This window comes from Oncorhynchus masou, chromosome 30 (assembly GCF_036934945.1).
Source record: "Oncorhynchus masou masou isolate Uvic2021 chromosome 30, UVic_Omas_1.1, whole genome shotgun sequence".
NCBI lineage: Eukaryota > Metazoa > Chordata > Actinopteri > Salmoniformes > Salmonidae > Oncorhynchus > Oncorhynchus masou.
The window spans coordinates 7,884,059-7,910,721 of NC_088241.1; the positions used below are offsets into that span (position 1 = coordinate 7,884,059).

The window sequence follows — 26,663 nt, forward strand, 5'->3', positions numbered from 1 at the left end:
TCCCCCGAAGTAGATACAAATTTCCCCCGAAGTAACCACAGCTGTTGATACCAGCAGATTATCTGCCAACCTGGTCTCAGAGCATTACGTATTGTTCTGTATGTTCCGAAGCATTCCATTTAGTATGATTTTTTTTTTTACCTTTATTTAACTAGGCAAGTCAGAACAAATTTTTATTTACAATGACGGCCTACCTCGGCGCCACTTGTGCGCCGATCTATGGGACTCCAAATCATGGCCGGATGATACTGTATGTTACGTTTCGTACGGTAAGTATTCATTTGTGGATGTCCATCACCCATTTCTTATGATATGTTAACAATTGCAAATCCTATTATATGTTACGCATTTGCAAAACATACAATATGTTATGGATTTGCAAAAGTAAAATATGTTACGACGTGCGTTGAAGATGTCGTTCCCATAGCAACGATTAAAACATTCCCTAACCAGAAACCGTGGATTGATGGCAGCATTCGCGTGAAACTGAAAGCGCGAACCACTGCTTTTAATCAGGGCAAGGTGACTGGTAATATGACCGAATACAAACAGTGCAGCTATTCCCTCCGTAAGGCTATCAAACAAGCTAAGCGTCAGTATAGAGACAAAGTAGAATCTCAATTCAACGGCTCAGACACAAGAGGTATGTGGCAGGGTCTACAGTCAATCACAGACTACAAGATGAAATCCAGCTCAGTCACGGACCAGGATGTCTTGCTCACAGGCAGACTAAATAACTTTTTTGCCCGCTTTGAGGACAATACAGTGCCACTGAAACGGCCTGCAACGGAAACATGCGGTCTCTCCTTCACTGCAGCCGAGGTGAGTAAAACATTTAAACGTGTTAATCCTCGCAAGGCTGCAGGCCCAGACGGCATCCCCAGCAGCGCCCTCAGAGCATGCGCAGACCAGCTGGCTGGTGTGTTTACGGACATATTCAATCAATCCCTATACCAGTCTTCTGTTCCCACATGCTTCAAGAGGGCCACCATTGTTCCTGTTCCCAAGAAAGCTAAGGTAACTGAGCTAAACGACTACCGCCCCGTAGCACTCACTTCCGTCATCATGAAGTGCTTTGAGAGACTAGTCAAGGACCATATCACCTCCACCCTACCTGACACCCTAGACCCACTCCAATTTGCTTACCGCCCAAATAGGTCCACAGACGACGCAATCTCAACCACACTGCACACTGCCCTAACCCATCTGGACAAGAGGAATACCTATGTGAGAATGCTGTTCATCGACTACAGCTCGGCATTTAACACCATAGTACCCTCCAAGCTCGTCATCAAGCTCGAGACCCTGGGTCTCGACCCCGCACTGTGCAACTGGGTACTGGACTTCCTGACGGGCCGCCCCCAGGTGGTGAGGGTAGGCAACAACATCTCCACCCCGCTGATCCTCAACACTGGGGCCCCACAAGGGTGCGTTCTATGCCCTTTCCTGTACTCCCTGTTCACCCACGACTGCGCGGCAACGCACGCCTCCAACTCAATCATCAAGTTTGCGGACGACACAACAGTGGTAGGCTTGATTACCAACAACGACGAGACGGCCTACAGGGAGGAGGTGAGGGCCCTCGGAGTGTGGTGTCAGGACAATAACCTCACACTCAACGTCAACAAAACTAAGGAGATGATTGTGGACTTCAGGAAACAGCAGAGGGAACACCCCCCTATCCACATCGATGGAACAGTAGTGGAGAGGGTAGTAAGTTTTAAGTTCCTCGGCATACACATCACAGACAAACTAAATTGGTCCACTCACACAGACAGCATCGTGAAGAAGGCGCAGCAGCGCCTCTTCAACCTCAGGAGGCTGAAGAAATTCGGCTTGTCACCAAAAACAATCACAAACTTCTACAGATGCACAATCGAGAGCATCCTGGCGGGCTGTATCACCGCCTGGTACGGCAACTGCTCCGCCCACAACCGTAAGGCTCTCCAGAGGGTAGTGAGGTCTGCACAACGTATCATCAGGGGCAAACTACCTGCCCTCCAGGACACCTACACCACCCGATGTTACAGGAAGGTCATAAAGATCATCAAGGACAACAACCACCCGAGCCACTGCCTGTTCACCCCGCTATCATCCAGAAGGCGAGGTCAGTACAGGTGCATCAAAGCTGGGACCGAGAGACTGAAAAACAGCTTCTATCTCAAGGCCAGCAGACTGTTAAACAGCAACCACTAACATTGAGTGGCTGCTGCCAACACACTGACTCAACTCCAGCCACTTCAATAATGGGAATTGATGGGAAAGGATGTAAAATATCACTAGCCACTTTTAAACAATGCTACCTAATATAATGTTTACATACCCTACATTATTCATCTCATATGTATACGTATATACTGTACTCTATCATCTACTGCATCCTTATGTAATACATGTATCACTAGCCACTTTAACTATGCCACTTTGTTTACATACTCATCTCATATGTATATACTGTACCTGATACCATCTACTGTATCTTGCCTATGCTGTTCTGCACCATCACTCATTCATATCTTTATGTACATATTCTTTATCCCCTTACACTGTGTATAAGATATTCGTTTTGGAATTGTTAGTTAGATTACTTGTTGGTTATTACTGCATTGTCTGAACTGGAAGCACAAGCATTTCACTACACTCACATTAACATCTGCTAACCATGTGTATGTGACAAATAAAATTTGATTTGATTTGATTTTTAGCTATGTGGCTAGGTGGCTAACATTAGCTTGTTGGCTAACGTTAGCTATGCTATCGGTTAGGTTTAAGGTTAAGGGAAGGGTTACCTAAAAGGGCTAAAGTAGTTAACTAAAAGGCTAAATTTGTCCATGATGAGATTTGAATTCACAACCTTTGGGTTGCTAGACGTTCATGTTATACGCCGATCCCAACCAACCACCATTACTTGAGTTATTTCCTTAAGTAGCCATCTGTCTTATCTAACCATACCAAACATAACATGTCATACACATTTCTGTGTCACGGTTCCGGATTTATATGTGGTAACAGTATAACTTTAGACCGTCCCCTCGCCCATAACCCGGGCGCGAACCAGGGACCCTCTGAACACATCAACAACTGACACCCACGAAGCATCGTTACCCATCGCTCCACAAAAGCCATGGCCCTTGCAGAGCAAGGGGAACCACTACTTCAAGGTCTCAGAGCACGTGACGTCACCGATTGAAACGCTATTTAGCTCGCACCGCTAATTAAGCTAGCCGTTTCACATCCGTTACATATGTACTATGTTAAGTCTTGTCTATGAGACCAGGCTGCAACACAACAAGTTACGACAAAATCCACTCTTGCCAGATCGTGACAATGTTCGCATTGCGCACAGCACAGTCGTTGTGAGCGCAAGCCACGCCAAGTACATGTTATTGACCGACAATCGGAAGCTGTGGTAGGCGTTAACTCTCTAAAAGTCCTGCATCATCCCATGACATCCTTCACTTTTGTTTTGTGTGAACTGTTAGTTCAAGTTGTTCTCTCCTTCCAGCCATTCAAACAAACTGTCTGTTATATGCTGGCTTTTTATAGTGTAAGTCTCTCTCCCGTCTCTCCAATGCTACTGGGACTACTGAATGATCGGCTATTTTCATTTTTAGTTGAACCTTTATTTAACTACAGATCACGGTTTATGTGGTAAGTATATTTCTCATTTCAAACCCTTTCTACTGTCCATGTGTTTCCTCTTTTCGTCTGTGGTCTTTGTCCTACACAAGTTCTCTTTACTCCGTGTATGTCTTTCATGTTTCGTGTGTTTGTGTGCATATATCCGTGCACCCATACATCCACATTTCCAATGTTTTCTCGTATTTGTCTCCCCCTCTCTCTTGCCATCTCCCACCAGTCTTTCTGGTTTAACAGAAAATCTGATAAGTATAGAATACCTACAGAGAGGTTAGAGAGTGTGGTTCGAGCACAACGAGACAAACTCCCATAGTGAGCCAATGGCACCAGTCAGATGGTCTGCAGTGCAGTGGACAGCCCCCTTAAGGGGAACTGTACTTTCCGCTGTTACTATGCTGTGTGTAGTGTTGCCTCATATGGTGACATCGGAATCATGTGAGCAGCGTGAATATAATATGTTCTGGCCCTTGTCAGATGAGACACTTCAGGGGATACCTCTCTTTCTCACACAACTTGTCAGTGTTAGAGCAGAGGACCGGAGACGAAAGACAGATATCTCTAGGTGTAACTTGGTGAAAGAGGAAATTGTTGTCCTCGCCAACACACATTCTGCTCGCATTGTTTTTGTCTTAAACCCAATAGATTGATCTGTACTACCCAAACGATAAACTGATTCTCGACTTCTCTACAGACAGACATGGACCTGGACCTGGGAGGGATATTTCTAGAGAATAGCACCTATAACTACGATGGGGACTATGTTTATAAAGAGGACTGCTCCCCTGAAGATGGCGTTGGAGTGCGTTTTGGCTCGGTGTTCCTCCCAATGCTCTACTCCCTGACGCTGGTCCTGGGGCTAGTGGGTAACGTGCTGGTCCTGGTGGTTCTGGTCCAGAGGAGGCAGAGCTGGAGCGTGATGGACACCTTCATCCTGCACCTGGGCATGGCTGACACCCTGCTGCTGGTCACGCTGCCCCTCTGGGCTGTTCAGGCCACTGGGGAATGGAGCTTCGGGACCCCCCTCTGCAAGATCACTGGAGCCATGTTCTCAGTAAGGACTTGTGGGGAGTAAGGGGGGACTGATCTAGCAAGTGTATATATCTGTATGAACACATGAACTGGGGGATGGGGAGAGGGGGTAGGAGTGTGGAGTAGTGTGGTATATGATGGGGGGTTCTAGTACTGTGAAATCCGAGTGCTGGGTAGTGTTGGATAGGAAGGGGAGGAAGGGTTTTTACATCCTATTATTCTTCTAAGTCATCAGATACACTTTCAATACATCATTCAATCCAGATCAGGGTTACTGTACTCTTAAGGGGCTCTTCCTATGAGTCCAATAATAAACTGTCAATATTTCTTTGAAAAGAGAAAGTACAGAGGAGGAACACAGTTGTTTCATCTTAATGTTCATTCCAGCTAAGAGCTTTCTCAGGTTTATATATATCTCTCTCTCTCTGTCTCTCTCTCCCTCCTCAGATCAACTTTTACTGTAGCATCTTCCTGCTGGCCTGCATCATTCTGGACCGCTACCTGTCCGTGGTCCACGCAGTCCAGATGTACTCTCGCAGGAAGCCCTGGATGGTGCAGGCCAGCTGCCTGTCCGTGTGGCTCCTCTCCATCCTCCTCTCCATCCCCGACTGGCACTTCCTGGAGTCTGTGAGGGACACCAAACCAGACAAACAGGAGTGTGTCCACAACTACCCGTCTCTCTCCCAGTCTGGGTTTGACTGGCGCCTGGCCTCCCGCCTGCTCTACCATACAGTGGGCTTCCTCCTCCCATCTGCCGTGCTGCTCTTCTGCTACTCCTGCATCCTGCTGCAGCTGCAGTGTGGCTCCCAGGGCCTCCAGAAGCAGAGGGCTGTCCGGGTCATCCTGGCCCTGGTGCTGGTCTTCTTCCTCTGCTGGACGCCCTACAACATCACCCTAATGGTGGACACCTTTCAGGGGAGGCCTGGGGAGTCTGTTGCTGGGTCCTGTGAGAACGGGAGGACAGCTCTGGAGAACAGTCTGGTGGTTACGTACGCTCTAGCCTGCCTGCACGCTTGCCTCAACCCAGTGCTCCATCTCGGACTGTGTAGAAACTTCCGGCGACACGTGCTGGATATGGTGAGGTGTGTTGAGGGGGTGCAGAACGATCCGAAACTCTCACTATGGGATTCAGGTGTGGTTGAAGACTCACCTGACCAAGCAGAGGAGGTGGGGACGTTGAACCCAATGACAACCATGGGACAGGTACAGTCCACCCAGAGCTAATGGGTAGGAAGAGGATCCTAATGACTAATATAGTATGTCTTCCTGCCTTGAGGGGAAGTTGTATGGGTCATGGGTCTGGTGTCTGATGGATGACCGTAACATGGGTCATGAGAGAAAGACATGCATAGTAGAAAGCCCTTATGAGGACTACTTTCTTTAAATTGCACTTTAATGGATAACGCTCAGACTAAATGTATATTTGTATAAAGTCAGTGGGTTGTCTGATCTTCATGTTTTGTTTTACCTATCGATGTCGTCCGGCTCTGTAGAATCTGTTGGAAAGATTCATGCATTAAGTTTTCAAACCTATATCTATTGTATTATTATTTTTACAGAGCACTTCACTGAATGTCATGGATTTTAGAGTAAACAATGTTTTCAGCAGACACATACATCATACATTTAGATTTTTACACTCACCTACATATTTATTTAGAATGTGAAGCTAAAACATTTTATTTGGCTCTATACTCCAGCATTTTGGATTTGAAATCAAATGTTTTGTATTAGGCGACAGTACAGCATGTCACCTTTTATTTGAGGGTGTTTTCATACGTATCTGTTTTACTGTTTAGAAATGAATGCACTTTATGTATCTAGTCCCCCTATTAGAAGGTGTCATAATTATTTGGACCAATTCACTTTAGTGTGTTAAATTTAGTCAAAAGTTTAGTATTTGGTCCCATAATTCTAGCACGCAATGATGACATCAAGCATGTGACTCTACAAACTTGTTGGATGCGTTTGCAGTTTGTTTTTGTTGTGTTTCAGATTATTTTGTGCCGAATATAAATTAATGGTAAATATTGTATTGTGTCATTTTGGTGTCACCTTTATTATAAATAATGATAGAATGTGTTTTCTTCTATATTAAAATGGCTACCATGATTACGGATAATCCTGAATCAATCGTGATTAATGATGAGTAAGTTACAGATGCACAAAGATCATGCCCCCAAGACATGCTAACCTCTCGCCATTACCAATAACGGGAGCATAGGATTTTCTTAGGAATATGATATTTATATATCTGTAATTTTCTCACTCAATATTATTCATGATTCATTCATTATTATCTGTATGAAGAAATCCCAACATTTTCTCACAGAATATTACATTTTTAGTAGGACTTGTATATGTTATTGTTCTATTGTGTAACTATAATGTTATATTAAACAAGTATATCCTGTTATTGTATTATTCCATTACTGTGTATAATTAATGAATAAGAGTATTTTTACCTTTTTACAACAATTGTTTCACTTTTGATTTCCTCAAGTCGGTGTCACAATATCCTGTAAATTGACCCACTCTGGGGAAGCCCAATGTTGTTTTTACCCTTTCTTTTGACTGGTTTTAACATGTCTGACAGCAGCATGAGACAGGGTTTCCCACTCTGTCCCAGGCATCCCAGGCTTGAGTTAATTTCTTTGTTGCAACAGGCTGTTTAGGCCCTTGGCAGGCCTGATGACACACACAGCCATGGTTAGTGACATCATTGGTCAGATGTGGTGGGAGAGGGAGACAGTAATATTCCTCTTTGTGACCTGTTCACTTTTCACGGGTCTGTGTCCTCAATATCCGTCTGAATACACCACTGTTTGTTTTACTAAGAGAGGACTGTAGTAGGCATTGTCAACCAGGTGAAACTGTGGGAGAAGGTAAGATAAGAGCAAACAGAAATGAAGGAGGTGGGAGAGATGGAGAAGGAGATATACTGCTGGTATCAGCAGCTGCGGTTACCTCGAGGGAAATGTTTATCCGCTTCTGTATTGTTAGGCACTGCTCTTTTTCATATGAGAGCCAAGGTCCAAACAAGAGGTGTTGGAGACTTCTAGTTTGCATGCATATTCTAGGCTACACCAGCAGCAGTTGTGCTACACTGCGCCTGACAGAATAGTGCTTCAGTTATATTAAATTCGTGGTGCATGTCCATCTCAATAGTTTAGAATAAGGACACCCCCTGCTCTAATCTCATCTCCTTTCCTCCTTCACTGATCTGAAGACACAAGATTAGCTTACAAAAAGCAACATGGTTATGCATACATACAGTACATATCTTATGGCCCAAAATGGTCTCAGAGCATTTCGTATTACTCTGTATTTAAATCTGGGACGCTCAATTTATTATGATATGTTACGTTTAGTATGGTATGTATTAATATGTGGATGTCCATCGCACATTCCGTGAGATATGTTACAAATTAAAATTGCTATATTGTTTTGTATTTGCAAAACTTAAAATATGTTACGAATCTGCAAAATGTTTACTTTATGAATTTGCAAAATGTAAAATATATTATGAATTTGCTAAATGTATGATGTGTTACGAATTCTAGCTAGGTGGCTAATGTTAGCTAGCTTGCCCTTTCTTAGCTAAGCTTGAGGTTAGGGTTAAGTTTAGGCGTTAGATTAAAGGGTTAAGGTTAGGGGAAGGGTTAGCTATAAAGGCTATGGCTAGGGGAAGCGTTAGCTAACATGCTAAGTAGTTGCAAAGTAGTTTAAAAGTAGTATGTATTTGAAAAGTTGCTAATTAACTAAAATGCTACATTTGTCCATGATGAGATTTGAATTCACAACTTTTGGGTTGCTAGACGTTCCCATTATACACCAACCCCGACCAACCACCATACTTTCATTGTTTCCTTAAGTAACCATCTGTCTTATGTTACCATCCCAAACATAGCATATGATACTAATTTAAGTGTCCTGGATCCGGATTTACTTTTACTATGTTAAGTCTTGTCTATGAGACCAGGCTGCAACATCGACACAATACATTCTGACAAATCCACTCTCACCGGCTCGCGACCGTGTTCACATCACTGCTTTTGTTAGCGTAAACCCTGCCAAGTAAGTGTTATTGACGGACAACCGGCAGCTGAGGTACGCATTACCTCTCTTCTGTAAAGCTCCAAAAATACTGGCGCTGGTTCTCTGGGTGTGTGACATGTGTACTGTACAACTCTGCTTACCGTGAGAGTAGAGGACTGAAATGACTATACTTCCTCTCTTCTAAAAGTCCTGCATCATCCCCTTGACCTCCTTCACTTTTGTTTTGTGTGAACTGTTAGTTCAATTTGTCCTCTCTCTTTCCTGCTCAGGGAATGCAGCCATTCAAACAAACTGTCTGTTCTCTACTTACAGTGTAAGCAAACAGAGCCGTGTTTGTCTCCTGTCTCTGCAATGCTACGGGGACTACTGAATGATCGGCTATTTTTATTTTAAATTGAACCTTTATTTATATAAAGAACACGGCTTATGTGATAAGTATTTTTCTCATTTCAAACCCCTTCTACTGTCTATGTGTTTTCTCTTTTCTCCTCGTCTGTGGTCTTTGTCCTTCACAAGTTCTCTTTACTCCGCTTATGTCTTTCATGCAATTTGAATTCCTGTGTGTGCTTGTGCATATGTCTGTGCATCCAAATTTCCCAGGACAAGTCTTCTCTCTCTCTCTGTCTCTCTTGCTTTCTCTCTGTCTCCCCCTCTCTCTTGCCATCTCTCACCAGTCTTTCTGGTTTAACAGAAAAACTGATAAGTATAGAATACCTACAGAGAGGTTAGAGAGTGTGGTTCGAGCACAACGAGACAAGCTCCCATAGTGAGCCAATGGCAGCAGTCAGATGGTCTGCAGTGCAGTGGACAGCCCCCTTAAGGGGAACTGTACTTTCCACTGTTACTATGCTGTGTGTAGTGTTGCCTAGTCTGGTGACATCGGAATCATGTGAGCAGCGTGAATATAATATGTTCTGGCCCTTGTCAGATGAGATACTTCAGGGGATACCTCTCTTTCTCACACAACTTGTCAGTGTTAGAGCAGAGGACCGGAGACGAAAGACAGATCTCTCTAGGTGTAACTTGGTGAAAGAGGAAATTGTTGTCCTCGCCAACACACATTCTGCTCGCATTGTTTTTGTCTTAAACCCAATAGATTGATCTGTACTACCCAAACGATAAACTGATTCTCGACTTCTCTACAGACAGACATGGACCTGGAAGGGATATTTCTAGAGAATAACACCTATAACTACGATGGGGACTATGTTTATAAAGAGGAATCCCTGAAGATGGCGTTGGAGTGCGTTTTGGCACGGGGTTCCTCCCAATGCTCTACTCCCTGACGCTGGTCCTGGGGCTAGTGGGTAACGTGCTGGTCCTGGTGGTTCTGGTCCAGAGGAGGCGGAGCTGGAGCGTGATGGACCCTTCATCCTGCACCTGGGCTTGGCCGACACCCTGCTACTGGTCACGCTGCCCCTCTGGGCTGTTCAGGCCACTGGGGAATGGAGCTTCGGGACCCCCCTCTGCAAGATCACTGGAGCCATGTTCTCAGTAAGGACTTGTGGGGAGTAAGGGGGGACTGGTCTAGCAAGTGTATATATCTGTATGAACACATGAACTGGGGGTTGGGGATGGGGAGAGGGGGTAGGAGTGTGGAGTAGTGTGGTATATGATGGGGGTTCTAGTACTGTGAAATCCGAGTGCTGGGTAGTGTTGGATAGGATGGGGAGGAAGGGTTTTTACATCCTATTATTCTTCTAAGTCATCAGATACACTTTCAATACATCATTCAATCCAGATCAGGGTTACTGTACTCTTAAGGGGCTCTTCCTATGAGTCCAATAATAAACTGTCAATATTTCTTTGAAAAGAGAAAGTACAGAGGAAGAACATAGTTGTTTCATCTTAATGTTCATTCCAGCTAAGAGCTTTCTCAGGTTTATATCTCTCTCTCTCTCACTCCGTCTCTCTCTCCCTCAGATCAACTTTTACTGTAGCATCTTCCTGCTGGCCTGCATCATTCTGGACCACTACCTGTCCATGGTCCACACAGTCCAGATGTACTCTCGCAGGAAGCCCTGGATGGTGCAGGCCAGCTGCCTGTCCGTGTGGCTCCTCTCCATCCTCCTCTCCATCCCAGACGGGAGCGTGATGGACACTTCATCCTGCACCTGGGCTTGGCCGACACAGGTAGTGGTCCAGAGTCTGTGAGGGACACCAGACGAGACAAACAGGAGTGTGTCCACAACTACCCATCTCTCTCCCAGTCTGGGTTTGACTGGCGCCTGGCCTCCCGCCTGCTCTACCATACAGTGGGCTTCCTCCTCCCATCTGCCGTGCTGCTCTTCTGCTACACCTGCATCCTGCTGCGGCTGCAGCGCGGCTCCCAGGGCCTCCAGAAGCAGAGGGCCGTCCGGGTCATCCTGGCCCTGGTGCTGGTCTTCTTCCTCTGCTGGACGCCCTACAACATCACCCTAATGGTGGACACCTTTCAGGGGAGGCCTGGGGAGTCTGTTGCTGGGTCCTGTGAGAACGGGAGGACAGCTCTGGAGAACAGTCTGGTGGTTACGTACGCTCTAGACTGCCTGCACGCTTGCCTCAACCCAGTGCTCCATCTCGGACTGTGTAGAAACTTCCGGCGACGCGTGCTGGATATGGTGAGGTGTGTTGAGGGGGTGCAGAACGATCCGAAACTCTCACTATGGGATTCAGGTGTGGTTGAAGACTCACCTGACCAAGCAGAGGAGATGGGGACGTTGAACCCAATGACAACCATGGGACAGGTACAGTCCACCCAGAGCTAATGGGTAGGAAGAGGATCCTAATGACTAATATAGTATGTCTTCCTGCCTTGAGGGGAAGTTGTATGGGTCATGGGTCTGGGGACTGATGGATGACCGTAACATGGGTCATGAGAGAAAGACATGCATAGTAGAAAGCCCTTATGAGGACTACTTTCTTTAAATTGCACTTTAATGGATAACGCTCAGACTAAATGTATATTTGTATAAAGTCAGTGGGTTGTCTGATCTTCATGTTTTGTTTTACCTATCGATGTCGTCCGGCTCTGTAGAATCTGTTGGAAAGATTCATGCATTAAGTTGTCAAACCTATATCTATTGTATTATTATTTTTACAGAGCACTTCACTGAATGTCATGGATTTTAGAGTAAACAATGTTCTCAGCAGACACATACATCATACATTTAGATTTTTACACTCACCTACATATTTATTTAGAATGTGAAGCTAAAACATTTTATTTGGCTCTATACTCCAGCATTTTGGAATTGAAATCAAATGTTTTGTATTAGTCGACAGTACAGCATGTCACCTTTTATTTTAGGGTGTTTTCATACGTATCTGTTTTACTGTTTAGAAATGAATGCACTTTATGTATCTAGTCCCCCTATTAGAAGGTGTCATAAGTATTTGGACCAATTCACTTTAGTGTGTTAAATTTAGTCAAAAGTTTAGTTCTTGGTCCCATAATTCTAGCACGCAATGATGACATCAAGCATGTGACTCTACAAACTTGTTGGATGCGTTTGCAGTTTGTTTTTGTTGTGTTTCAGATTATTTTGTGCCGAATATAAATTAATGGTAAATATTGTATTGTGTCATTTTGGTGTCACCTTTATTATAAATAATGATAGAATGTGTTTTCTTCTATATTAAAATGGCTACCATGATTACGGATAATCCTGAATCAATCGTGATTAATGATGAGTAAGTTACAAATGCACAAAGATCATGCCCCCAAGACATGCTAACCTCTCGCCATTACCAATAACGGGAGCATAGGATTTTCTTAGGAATATGATATTTATATATCTGTAATTTTCTCACTCAATATTATTCATGATTCATTCATAATTATCTGTATGAAGAAATCCCAACATTTTCTCACAGAATATTACATTTTTAGTAGGACTTGTATATGTTACTGTTCTATTGTGTAACTATAATGTTATATTAAACAAGTATATCCTGTTATTGTATTATTCCATTACTATGTATAATTAATGAATAAGAGTATTTTTACCTTTTTACAACAATTGTTTCACTTTTGATTTCCTCAAGTCGGTGTCACAATATCCTGTAAATTGACCCACTCTGGGGAAGCCCGATGTTGTTTTTACCCTTTCTTTTGACTGGTTTTAACGTGTCTGACAGCAGCATGAGACAGGGTTTCCCACTCTGTCCCAGGCATCCCAGGCTTGAGTTAATTTCTTTGTTGCAACAGGCTGTTTAGGCCCTTGGCAGGCCTGATGACACACACAGCCATGGTTAATCGATATCCATCTGAATACTCCACTATTTATTTTACTAAGAGAGGACTGTAATGGGCATTGTCAACCAGGTCACACTGTGGGAGAAGGCAAGATAAGAGAAAACAGAAAAGAAGGAGGTGGAGAGATATAAAGAGAGATGTTTTAGGGTTGCATGGTGTGTGACGCACTAATCCTTTGTTTTCAATGCTAAACATTGACATACAAGTCAATACATGTCTTTTAAATACAATGGGTTATTTTTGACCAGATTATGTAATGTAAATGAGTTGTAAAAAAATATCCTGAAACTGTCAAGTTTGGACACACCTACTCATTCAAAAGTTTTTCTAAATGTGTTGTAATTGTCTACATTGTAGAATAATAGTGAATACTATGAAATAGCACATATGGAATCATGTAGTAAGCAAAAAAGTGTTAAACTAATCAAAATGTCATAGTTTTGAAGTCTTCACTATTATTATTATACAATGTAGAAAATAGTAAAAATATAGAAAAACCCTTGATTGAGTAGGTGTGTACAAACTTTGTACTGGTACTGTATATACAGTGCCTTGCGAAAGTATTCGGCCACTTTGAAATTTGCAACCTTTTGCCACATTTCAGGCTTCAAACATAAAGATATAAAACTGTATTTTTTTGTGAAGAATCAACAACAAGTGGGACACAATGATGAAGTGGAACGACATTTATTGGATATTTAAAACTTTTTTAACAAATCAAAAACTGAAAAATTGGGCATGCAAAATTATTCAGCCCCTTTACTTTCAGTGCAGCAAACTCTCTCCAGAAGTTCAGTGAGGATCTCCGAATGATCCAATGTTGACCTAAATGACTAATGATGATAAATACAATCCACCTGTGTGTAATCAAGTCTCCGTATAAATGCACCTGCACTGTGATAGTCTCAGAGATCCGTTAAAAGCGCAGAGAGCATCATGAAGAACAAGGAACACACCAGGCAGGTCCGAGATACTGTTGTGAATAAGTTTAAAGCCGGATTTGGATACAAAAAGATTTCCCAAGCTTTAAACATCCCAAGGAGCACTGTGCAAGCAATAATATTGAAATGGAAGGAGTATCAGACCACTGCAAATCTACCAAGACCTGGCCGTCCCTCTAAACTTTCAGCTCATACAAGGAGAAGACTGATCAGAGATGCAGCCAAGAAGCCCATGATCACTCTGGATGAACTGCAGAGATCTACAGCTGAGGTGGGAGACTCTGTCCATAGGACAACAATCAGTCGTATATTGCACAAATCTGGCCTTTATGGAAGAGTGGCAAGAAGAAAGCCATTTCTTAAAGATATCCATAAAAAGTGTTGTTTAATGTTTGCCACAAGCCATCTGGGAGACACACCAAACATGTGGAAGAAGGTGCTCTGGTCAGATGAAACCAAAATTGAACTTTTTGGCAACAATGCAAAATGTTATGTTTGGTGTAAAAGCAACACAGCTCATCACCCTGAACACATCATCCCCACTGTCAAACATGGTGGTGGCAGCATCATGGTTTGGGCCTGCTTTTCTTCAGCAGGGACAGGGAAGATGGTTAAAATTGTTGGGAAGATGGATGGAGCCAAATACAGGACCATTCTGGAAGAAAACCTGATGGAGTCTGCAAAAGACCTGAGACTGGGACAGAGATTTGTCTTCCATCAAGACAATGATCCAAAACATAAAGCAAAATCTACGATGGAATGGTTCAAAAATAAACATATCCAGGTGTTAGAATGGCCAAGTCAAAGTCCAGACCTGAATCCAATCGAGAATCTGTGGAAAGAACTGAAAACTGCTGTTCACAAATGCTCTCCATCCAACCTCACTGAGCTCGAGCTGTTTTGCAAGGAGGAATGGGAAAAAATCGATCTCTCGATGTGCAAAACTGATAGAGACATACCCCAAGCGACTTACAGCTGTAATCGCAGCAAAAGGTGGCGCTACAAAGTATTAACTTAAGGGGGTTGAATAATTTTGCACTCCCAATTTTTCAGTTTTTGATTTGTTAAAAAAGTTTGAAATATCCAATAAATGTCGTTCCACTTCATGATTGTGTCCCACTTGCTGTTGATTCTTCACAAAAAAATACAGTTTTATATCTTTGTGTTTGAAGCCTGAAATGTGGCAAAAGGTCGCAAAGTTCAAGGGGGCCGAATTCTTTAGCAAGGCACTTTTTTTGATACAGAATAAATTTGACATGGCATGGTACAGAATAACTAAAATGGAATATTCATGACAGAACTTGACCCTATTTGTATTTTCGTTAAGCTGAATGTCTGGTTTCCAATTTTTTTAGCACAAAACACAATTTTAACCACTTTTCATCCTTCCTGTTTTCAATTATGACCATACATGTTTTGGTTTTGTTTCACTGTGTGATATTTCACCACTTGTTTTCTATGAGATATGGAGGACAGAGAAATCATGTGGCAGTAGCAGCAACACACCAAACTCAAGATATGACCTGCTTCCTGTTTCTCTTCCTGTATCAGCTAAAGTTGATTATACTTTTCTCTTCTTGCTAAAAGGTGGTAGAGGCAAGATGTTCAGTTGGACTGAGTGGAACACTCTTAACCGGTGCAGCACTCTTAACCGCTAGGCTACCAGCAGGCCTACAGTGTTGTGTTTAGTGAGGTGAAATGTTCAGAATGTTTACAGATAGAAATGTAATGTATAGAGCTGACACAATTCCCCATTCTACATGCCAGACAATCATACATGTTTATGATTGTTCTTTGATGTTCAATCATCCTGAACAGGCCCTTGTTGGTGGTGTGGCTAAATCTCTGCTGATCTGAGTCTGGCTGCCTCTAGGGGTTTTCGTTTTTGGTGTACAGACATCAATTAACCAACCATTAAAAGACAGAGATTCTGAATGATAGTATAAAGAATTAAACTTTATTCAGTATTTCACTATGGTTCCTTGAAATTGTAACCTGTCATAGGATACTGTGCATTTTTGTTGTGAAAAAATATACATCAAATCATTGCATGTGTCAGTAATAACAAATGCATTAACTATAACAGAGCACATATGCCAGTTATCATTTAATAACAAAACATAAAGCAGGTAAATTTAATGATAAATGACAAGCTTAAAACTCATAAGATATTGTTCATACTCTAAAAAAATGTGTATAATTTTGTAATCACTTTATATTTTTTTAGTATGTACAACTGATTTACTTATGTGTAACTTCATTATAGGCCCCATTATTTACAAAGAGTTTCTTTAATAGGCAATAATTCTTCAAAATAATTTGTTTTCTGAGTGTGCTCTATTGGGAAAAGATGATGGTGAAACACGGCGGATCTAACAACCTTTCCTCCAGCCCAAATCTGCTGGAGGGGAAGTTGGAGTAGGCTAAAGGTCACATTGATAATCCACTTATTGAGTCAACGACAACTCAAGAGCAACAGGATAGAGCAGTGTTTCCTAACTCGGTCCTCGGGATACCAAGGCGTGCACGTTTTGGTTTTTGCCTTAACGCTACACAGCTGATTCACATTACCATAGCTTGACGATTAGCTGATTATTTGTATCAGATGTGTAGTGCTAGGGTAAAAAACAAAACATGCACCATTTGGGGTCCTTAGGACATAGTTTGGGAGACCTTGGGATAGAGAGATAAGTCCTTAATAGATGGCAGAGGTGTGGGAGGTGTCTCCAGACTCAGACCACATGGAGCTCCTCCGGCTGGCAGTCTGCAGCCTGACTCCACTCTTCAGCTTGCAGCCCAGGGAACTCAGCATGTCCAGCAGGTGGCGCCGGAACTTCACCCCCACGAAGGAGTAGAGCACAGGGTTGAGGCTGCAGTGCAGGTAGCCCAGAGAGGAGGTGGCCGTCAGGGAGATGTCCAGGGCTTTATGGCTCTCGCAGTTGACCACCAGGGTGTTGTTGGAGTAGAGGGTGTCCACCATTAAGGTGATGTTGTAGGGAGTCCAGCAGAGGAAGAAGACCAGCACCAGGGCCAGGATGACCCGGACGGCCCTCTGCTTCTGGAGGCCCTGGGAGCCGCGCTGCAGTTGCAGCAGGATGCAGGTGTAGCAGAAGAGCAGCACGGCAGATGGGAGGAGGAAGCCCACTGTATGGTAGAGCAGGCGGGAGGCCAGGCGCCAGTCAAACCCAGACTGGGAGAGAGACGGGTAGTTGTGGACACACTCCTGTTTGTCTCGTCTGGTGTCCCTCACAGACTCCAGGAAGTGCCAGTCGGGGATGGAGAGGAGGATGGAGAGGAGCCACACGGACAGGCAGCTGGCCTGCACCATCCAGGGCTTCCTGCGAGAGTACATCTGGACTGCGTGGACCACGGACAGGTAGCGGTCCAGACTGATGCAGGCCAGCAGGAAGATGCCACAGTAAAAGTTGATCTGAGACAGAGACACAGAGACAGGGGGAAACATGACTGTTATACAACTTTTACAAGGTTCAGACAAAGACTACTGCTGTAATTGGGTATCTTGATAACAATTTTGTTGCAGTTTATTTACGTGTTATTACAGAGACGTATACTCTTGCTTCCCAGACCAGCCCCTCCCCTCAACCCCCCTTACTGTGAATATGGCTCCAGTCATCTTGCAGAGGGGGGTCCCGAAGCTCCATTCCTCAGCTGCCTGAGCAGCCCAGAGGGGCAGAGTGAGGAGTAGCAGGATGTCAGCCACACAGAGGTGCAGGATGAAGGTGTCCGTCACGCTCCAGCCACGCCTCCTCTGGACCAGAACCAACAGGACCAACCCGTTACCCAGCAGCCCCAGAACCAGTGTCAGGGAGTAGAACACGGGCAGGAACACAGCATCAAAACTCATACCCTCCTCCAAGCTGCACACCTCCCCAGTTGAACAGCACGTGTCACTGGTATCGGTGTAGTTACTATACTCCTTGTCATAAAAATAATCGAGGTCACTCACAGATATGTTAATTGTAAATTTCTCACCATTGGCCACGAGAGAATCCTGTAAAGGAAACAGAATAAATTCAGTTTTACATTAGGTTTGACTTACACTTCACGGTAAGTGAGTAAAATACAATGTCAGAAAAAGTGCCAAAAGTATTGTTTTTCCTGGAGTGTTTCACCAGTAGGATTTATGTGGCTTTAGTATGATATATGTGTGAGATAGTGCTTACATAAAGACGCCATTACTATGGAAGAGACAAAGTAAGAACAGCAGAGGGAGCACCCCGCCATCCACATCAACGGGACAGTAGTGGAGAAGGTGGTAAATTTAAAGTTCCTCGGCATACACGTCACGGAAGGCGCAACAGCGGGAAATTAATGGGGAAAGAATGGGGTTTTGGGATAAACGCCCAAAATAAGGTACATCTACTGAAGAAGGAGGCTGAAGAAACTTTTACAGATGCACAATCGAGAGCATCCTGTCGGGCTTTATCACCGCCTGGTACGGCAATTGCACCACCCTCAACCACAAGGCTCTCCAGGGGTTAGTGCAGTCTTCACAACGATTCACCGAGGGTAAACTACCTGCCCTCCCAGGACACCGACAGCACCCGATGTCACAGGAAGGCCAAAAAGATCATCAAGAACAACAACCACCAGAGCCACTGCCTGTTCACCCCGCTATCATCCAGAAGGTGAGGTCAGTAAAGGTGCATCAAAGCTGGGACCGAGAGGCTGAAAAACAGCTTCTATCTCAGCCATCACTGAGATAGCCATCACTAACATAGAGAGGCTGCTGCCAACATACAGACTCAAATCTCTGGCCACTTAAATAAACAGACTTAATAAATGGATCACTAGTCACTATAAATAACGGCACTTACATCTTGTTTACATATCCTACATTACTCATCTCATATGTATATACTGCAACGACCCCGGTTTATAAGACTGACTGGCGAGCATACTTTTGCACAGTCGATAGCGCGCCGGACATCGGGCTAGAAGGTCGAGGGTTCGAGACCTGCTCCCTGCTGTTTCATTACATTGGTGTCAGAAGTGATCGGACCTCGCATCCACGATAGTGCGCGTGCTTGGCCGGTGAGCGCGTGCCTGTAAGACGTAGAGTCGCAAACTAGCGCGAGGACGCGCTCTTTGAAAGGAGGGAATAGTGTAACGACCCTGGGTTTATAAGCGCCGAAATCGACTCTGCCGCATGAGCATGCTTTTGCGGCCCAGTCGATAGCGCGCCGGACCTCGGGCTCGAAGGTCGAGGGTGCGAGACCTGCTCCCTACTGTTTCATTACAATGCTGTATTCTACACCATGTGTGTGTATAAGGTAGTTGTTGTGAATTTGTTAGATTACTTGTTAGATATTACTGCATAGTCGGAACTACAAGAGCAAGCATTTCGCTACACTCGCATTAACATTGCATGTGACCAATACAATTTGACTTGATTTGAACACCACCAAAACAACAGCTATGCAGGTATCACTATCACTGGTTAACACTTGATCTGATTGCCTTGCAGTGAATTTACACATAACACGATCATTTGCATAGCCACACTTGCTTCGCCCTCATTTTGGTGCTAGCAAGCAGGCCAGGTAGTGCTAGGTATCAACAGCCATTATAGTGCAGTTCCACATAACACAAACGGAGCCCCATACATTTTCAATGAAGGAAAGTGGGCGAGGGGACCTTTGGGCGATGCGAGCATGGATGGTGGAGTCTGAACAGGGCGGAACCAAAGTTTGGGAAAGCTGCCCACTTTGCTTCTCTTCCATTGGATATGAATGGCTTTCTGTAGTTTCATCGCCAAAATCGTCTTCCGTTAACCCTATCAGTCCAGAGACCCCAACAAAAATTAACTTTTATCTGCATGTCCAGCCCTTATATTTTGCCTCACAATGAAATGTTTTAACATTTTATTTTCAGGACAACCAGGGCTGTAAGTACAACACAAAACTATTTGACATAAACAATTACACAAACACATTTTTAAACTCTGCTAAAGCAACAAAAAAAAAACACATGAAAAATGAATGTATATAAATGCTGTAAGTACAGCTGGGAAATGAATATCCAACTAGTCAGTGACAACTGTGTGGAGTTCAGAGTTGTCACAGCAACTATGTTAGCTTATTACAGTATTATAGACACTATGTCCTGGGATTCACTATGATCTTCTATGTAGAAGAACCCCTTCTGTTTTAACAACTCTTGTGTAGCTTGTGAGCGTCATAGAGCAACATGTTACATGTGTGTGTTTGTGAGAGTTTCAGTTTTTCATAGATAGCGTTTACATACATTTTTGTAAAAAGACCAGGGATCCACCCATGTCTCACAAATGCCACTCAACCCTTGTTAATGGTTGGTATCTATCTATAAACAAATCTAATGGTACAACCCAGAAGTCAATAACTCACACAATGTTTAAAAGGGGTTAGATGTCCAAAACATACTATGAGAAGGAAGGTGAATATAGTCACAAAATTTTCAGATTCACACCAATAATGCAACTGAGTCATAATATTGGTGCGTTATTGTGGAACATCTGAACATCTTCACAAAATGTGTGGATACCGTCTTTCTTTTCACACATTTTCTATACCCTGCACTGCACCTGTGAAACATGCTAAATGCGATGTGGGGACACTAAAGCCCTATCGGAGTTGTCAAATGTCAATAATTTATGGGTTTTGGTATCATAAAATCATCTGTCGAGATTCTGTCATTTCAGACAATTCAATTTGACTCATTCAAAGACCCTTCACACCTACAATTAATGTTAAGGTGCTTTTCTTAGGTCTGACTCAAATTTAGGGCATTTTTCAGTGCATTTAAATAATTGAAAGCCTATTGTTATTAACAATGTGCATTGTGACAAGTAATATAAAATTGCTTATAATACCATTAATGCCACCAACTTATTATTATTTTTTAAATAAATAGACAAATAAAATAAACCTGTACCCATTGGTACAAAATAAATGTTGTTATTCAATATGATAGTGATTTTTATGTATATGCAGTTGAAATATGTGTGTATAGGGACACTTACCATGCCTTTGAATGGTATTGATGCAGTCTGTCAATCAGTTTCCACAGAGATGATGGGCTGGCGCTGTTGTGAGCATGATGTCAAACAGAACTGCTATGTTCAGTAAATGGGGAGGAACCAAGAGAGAGGAAATATGTAATACTTCTACAGGCCCAATGTTGATCACTGATTTGTATCAGATTTATCTTTGAATGAGCATTCATTTGTATTCATTATATTCCATATGCCTTGTTTTCCTGTTGTTTGTAACGAATGTGTTATTAATTAAAACACATTGTTGAACGCCATAACAAAAAGAAGAGAGATGAGAATTTAAATTGAAAAAAACGCTGTTGGCTTGCACATTCTAACACAAAGGTGAAGAATGATAAGATATGATAAGATCCTGTGCTGAGGTTGGCACATTAACCACAGTCACACTGAACAGACTCCACCTACCCCAGAGTGTGAATTACGGGGGACTACAGCCCCCTGACTGAGAGATAAGCAGCCTTAAATGCAACAAAAGTCCAACTTTGGGAGGTCTCTAAGTAATTATGGCTAATTTAACCATTGTCCAATTTGTTTAAGATGCAATTTTGTACTGCTACAGTGGTAAATATGAAAATCTAATCTTATTCCGAATGAAACGAACACTCCCAACTCGCTGTCATAGTTTCAACATTGTTTTTCCCATGTAGCTGCACTTTTCATCCTGGGACAGTGTCGTGGTAATTTCCTGTATTACTAAGTGAAAGGAGAGTTTACAAACCACACACAAGGCAGAGTTATACTTTACACTTCATCTTTAATAATATAAAGCTTCACCATAGCCCTGTGACTCTCAGATCAATTCAGTGTCTATAAATTAATTCTGAGAGTGTCAACAAAATGGCAACTGAGATCTTTTATAGCAAAGATCCACCCCTCTCAACCCACAATGACGAACATTTTCACAGTTAAATTACGTCTTTCACCTGAAGAAAGAGGTATATCATTTGCAATAACTGTCACGCCTTGGTCTTAGTATTTTGTGTTTTAGTTAATTAGTTGGTCAGGCCAGGGTGTGACATGGATTTATGTTTGTTGTGTTTCTTAGTGGGGTTTTTTAGTTATTGGGATTGTGGCTGAGTAGGGGTGTTGTATAGGTTTGGCTGCCTGAGGCGGTTCTCAATCAGAGTCAGGTGATTCTCGTTGTCTCTGATTGGGAACCGTATTTAGGTAGCCTGGGTTTCACTTTGTATTTCGTGGGTGATTGTTCCTGTCTCTGTTCACCAGACAGGCTGTATAGGTTTTTCACGTTCCGTTTGTTGTTTTTTGTATTTATAAGTTATTTCGTGTATCGTCATTTGTTCCATTAAAGAACATGAGTAACCAACACGCTGCATTTCGGTCCGACTCTCTTTCGACAAACGAAGAACGTCGTTACAGAATCACCCACCACACACGGACCGAGCAGCGTGTTAACAGGCAGCTGGAGCAGCGAAGGGAGGACGTTATGGACAGCAGAGGCTTGGAGTATACGACGTGGGAAGAAATAGACAAGTGGGCGGCCGACCCAGAGAGAGTGCCGGAGCCCGCCTGGGATTCGCTGGAGCAGTGCGAAGAGGGCTATAGGAGAATGGAGTCGAAAAGAAAGACACGGCGGCGCAGAGCGAAACCCGAAAATCAGCCCCAAAAATTTCTTGGGGGGGGGCTCAGAGGGGGAGTGGCTGAGTCAGGAGACAGACCTGAGCCAACTCTCCCTGTTTATCGTGAGGAGCCAAGGAGGAGACCAGAACCGGTGTTGGAGGTGAGCGAAACAGAGACTGTGAAGGAGTTAATGGGGAAATTGGAGGAGAGAGTAATGAGGGAGTTGCTAGTTTGGTGCTTTAAGTACAAGATTCGTCCGACGGAGCGTGTCGGGGATTTAATGGCACCTGGGTCAGCGCTCCATACTAGTCCTGAGGTGCGTGTTAGTCGCCTGGTGAAAAATGTGCCAGCCTCACGTACTAGGCCTCCTGTGTACCTACCTAGCCTTGCACGTCCTGTGCCAGTCCTGCTCTCAGGCTCTCCAGTACACCTTCACGGTCCAGTCCATCCAGTACCACCTCCACACCCCAGCCCTCCGGTAGCAGCTCACCGCACCAGGCTTCCTGTGCATGTCTTCGGCCCAATACCACCAGTGCCAGCACCACGCATCAGGCCTACAGTGCGCCTCGCCTCTCCTGCGCTGTCGGAGCCTTTCTTCTCTACTGCGCTGTCGGAGTCTCCCGCCTGTTCAGCGTTTCTAGAGCCTCCTGCCTGTTCGGAGCAGCCTGAGCTGCCAGTCTGCATGGAGCAGCCTGAGCTGCCAGTCTGCATGGAGCAGCTAGAGCTGCCAGTCTGCATGGAGCAGCTAGAGCTGCCAGTCTGCATGGAGCAGCTAGAGCTGCCAGTCTGCATGGAGCAGCTAGAGCTGCCAGTCTGCATGGAGCAGCCAGAGCTGCCAGTCTGCATGGAGCAGCCAGAGCTGCCAGTCTGCATGGAGCAGCTAGAGCTGCCAGTCTGCATGGAGCAGCCAGAGCTGCCAGTCTGCATGGAGCAGCTAGAGCTGCCAGTCTGCAAGGAGCTGCCAGTCTGCAAGGAGCTGCCAGTCTGCATGGAGAAGCCAGAGCTGCCAGTCTGCATGGAGCAGTTAGAGCTGCCAGTCTGCATGGGGCAGCCAGAGCTGTCAGTCTGCTTGGCGCAGCCAGAGTTGCCAGTCTGCATGGAGTTGCCAGTCTGCATGGAGTTGCCAGTCTGCATGGAGTTGCCAGTCTGCAAGGAGCTGCCAGTCTGCAAGGAGCTGCCAGTCTGCAAGGAGCTGCCACTCGGCAAGGAGCTGCCAAAGCTGTTAGTCTGCATGGAACAGTCAGAGCTGTCAGTCTGCAAGAAGCCGCCAGAGCTGTCAATCTGCATGGAGCAGCCAGAGCCGCCAGTCAGCATGGAGCAGCCAGAGCCGTCAGTCAGCATGAAGCAGCCAGAGCCGTCAGTCTGCCAGACTCTTCCAGATCTGCCAGTCATCTGCCAGTAAAGAACATGAGTAACCAACACGCTGCATTTCGGTCCGACTCTCTTTCGACAAACGAAGAACATCGTTACAATAACTCTGCCACAGACATATGGCATCTTAAATGCGGAACTAGTATTATGACATTGTGCTCTCTAAGGTTTTCATTATGAATGAACCAAATGTTCTTTATCTAGATTTCAAACTTTTGATGAAAAAAAATCTTATCTTACTTTCTTACCCTCTTTAAATCCTTTTTCTGCTACTTTCTTTCATGTTGTAATCCTCACCGAAGCCATCAAACCACATCACCTTTCTCTCGCACACACACACACACACACACACACACACACACACACACCTGGTTTGTTTCAGTGTCGGTCTCTGTTCTTCTTGTCTGGTCTGTGCACATGGAGTAGTTGCAGTGTTTTTTTCACACCTTTGCAGCGTCCGGTGCAGCTGTGGTATGTGAGGTGGGCTATTGATAGAACAAGCTGCATGTGGAACACAAAGAGATCTCATTTTTATATCTGTGCCATTATAGCATCTGTGACAGCATGGCCATCAGGCGCAGAGAGCAGGGTTCAGTCGTTTGTCAAATTTATTCACCAGCGCAACAAAAAAGGTCATGCCAACACACAGGGCGTATATAAGTTGCCAGTTCAAAGAACAGGACAGAAATAGTCCGGCGAATAACGACAAGAACAAAATAACACCATCCAACACAGAGTAACAAGAAACAAGCCTGCACAAATACCCAGCGGGCCTTGTGCACTTAAATAACCTACAAACAAATCCTAATACAAAACAGGTGTACCCAATTAACCAATAACCAAAAACAAACGGAAAGGTTATCGATGGCAGCTAATAGGCCGGCGACGACGACCGCCGAGCCCCGCCCGAACAGGAAGAGGCACCATCCTCGGCGAGGTTCGTGACACACACAGAGAGATGCACAGATGCACTCACGAAATTGGATATCAATGAATTCTAAACATTTTTGTGGTCAAACAAGTTGGTGAGTTGGTGGTTGAAGATATCCCTCTAGTGGTGTGGGGGCTGTGCTTTGGCAAAGTGGGTGGGGTTATATCCTTCCTGTTTGGCCCTGTCCGGGGGTGTCCTCGGATGGGGCCACAGTGTCTCCTGACCCCTCCTGTCTCAGCCTCCAGTATTTATGCTGCAGTAGTTTATGTGTCGGGGGGCTGGGGTCAGTTTGTTATATCTGGAGTACTTCTCCTGTCCAATTCGGTGTCCTGTGTGAATCTAAGTGTGCGTTCTCTAATTCTCTCCTTCTCTCTCTCGGAGGACCTGAGCCCTAGGACCATGCCCCAGGACTACCTGACATGATGACTCCTTGCTGTCCCCAGTCCACCTGGCCGTGCTGCGGCTCCAGTTTCAACTGTTCTACCTTATTATTATTCGACCATGCTGGTCATTTATGAACATTTGAACATCTTGGCCATGTTCTGTTATAATCTCCACCCGGCACAGCTGGAAGAGGACTGGCCACCCCACATATGCTCTCTCTAATTCTCTTTCTTTCTCTCTCTCGGAGGACCTGAGCCCTAGGACCATGCCCCAGGACTACCTGACATGATGACTCCTTGCTGTCCCCAGTCCACCTGGCCGTGCTGCTGCTCCAGTTTCAACTGTTCTGCCTTATTATTATTCGACCATGCTGGTCATTTATGAACATTTGAACATCTTGGCCATGTTCTGTTATAATCTCTACCCGGCACAGCCAGAAGAGGACTGGCCACCCCACATAGCCTGGTTCCACTCTAGGTTTCTTCCTAGGTTTTGGCCTTTCTAGGGAGTTTTTCCTAACCACCGTGCTTCTACACCTGCATTGCTTACTGTTTGGGGTTTTAGGCTGGGTTTCTGTACAGCACTTTGAGATATCAGCTGATGTACGAAGGGCTATATAAATAAATTTGATTTGATTTGAAACAGCCTGATTTATATATTATGAGTTATTAGCGTAAACAGGAAGTAATGTGCCATTTGGTCTGCCATTTGAAAGGTGAAGTATAGTTGCCAGGCAGCCCACTTCCACTCTCACTACCCCTCACCAATTCAAGATGTGTTTTTTTTAGCAAAGACACATAAATGTAGACAGTTGAAAATATGAACTAAGCACGTGATGAGTAATTGTGAAGAGAAACAACGTTTTTCCCAAAATAATGTTTCTTCTTTTTTACTGTGTAGCAACGTACGGTGTTTCACATTGTTATTGTTCTGGGCTGATTGACAGTTAAATATATCCTCATAAAAAAGTACTACTGAATTACTACATTACAACCTATTTGTACATTTGTGACTATTTAGAGACTTGCAGGGATTGTGTAGTGAATGTGTAGTTTATGCACTACTCAAGATACATAAGTAGAGTTGTTTAGTGTTCATTAGGAAAACAGTAGTGTCTCCAGTTGGAATCAGGTAGAGATTTTTACTTTATGTTGGTAGTTCATAACTAGCCAAAACACTACAGCTTTACTAAACAGTCTTTTCAACAGTAATCAGGCAGAGTTGTGACTACTTGATGATGGTAGTAAATAAGAATCACAACTCTACAGCCAGACTACACTGGATTTTTGAAACCACAGAAGGCAAAACAGGAAGTAGTTGGTTGTTGTTAGCTAGCTACTGTTTTTGACAATCCCGAATGTAATCACCTTCCGTCCTTTATCATCCTGTCTTTGATAGCACTTATGCAGGCACCATCTGTAAGTTTAACTGTGCTTTATG

The 26,663-nt window shown here is 44.1% G+C and overlaps 2 protein-coding genes and 1 pseudogene across 3 annotated transcripts in view; 2 read left to right on the top strand and 1 right to left on the bottom strand.

The window, feature by feature from the left end:
• Positions 1–7,084, top strand: part of LOC135521955 (C-X-C chemokine receptor type 3-like) — a 68,857-nt gene extending 61,773 nt beyond the window's left edge. Inside the window, exons 1-3 of one of the 2 annotated variants that reach the window (XM_064947783.1) lie at positions 2,940–3,651; positions 4,331–4,690; positions 5,116–7,084. In XM_064947783.1, the coding sequence (XP_064803855.1) occupies positions 4,337–4,690; positions 5,116–5,892 (1,131 nt within the window). In that variant the 5' untranslated portion in view covers positions 2,940–3,651; positions 4,331–4,336 and the 3' untranslated portion in view covers positions 5,893–7,084. Of the gene's footprint in view, positions 1–2,939; positions 3,652–4,330; positions 4,691–5,115 lie in introns of those variants that run through there. The other variant, XM_064947784.1, reaches the window with a different exon arrangement.
• Positions 7,085–9,048: 1,964 nt separating this feature from the next.
• On the top strand, positions 9,049–12,283 carry LOC135521957 (C-X-C chemokine receptor type 3-like; annotated as a pseudogene).
• Positions 12,284–15,840: 3,557 nt separating this feature from the next.
• Positions 15,841–21,268, bottom strand: LOC135523062 (C-X-C chemokine receptor type 3-like). Its single transcript, XM_064949788.1, has 3 exons — positions 20,927–21,268; positions 17,519–17,917; positions 15,841–17,335 (listed from the first exon to the last, which is right to left on the bottom strand). Exons 1-3 carry the CDS (start codon positions 20,927–20,929, stop codon positions 16,601–16,603), a joined length of 1,137 nt encoding a protein of 378 aa, XP_064805860.1. The 5' UTR covers positions 20,930–21,268; the 3' UTR covers positions 15,841–16,600.
• Positions 21,269–26,663: the final 5,395 nt, after the last annotated feature.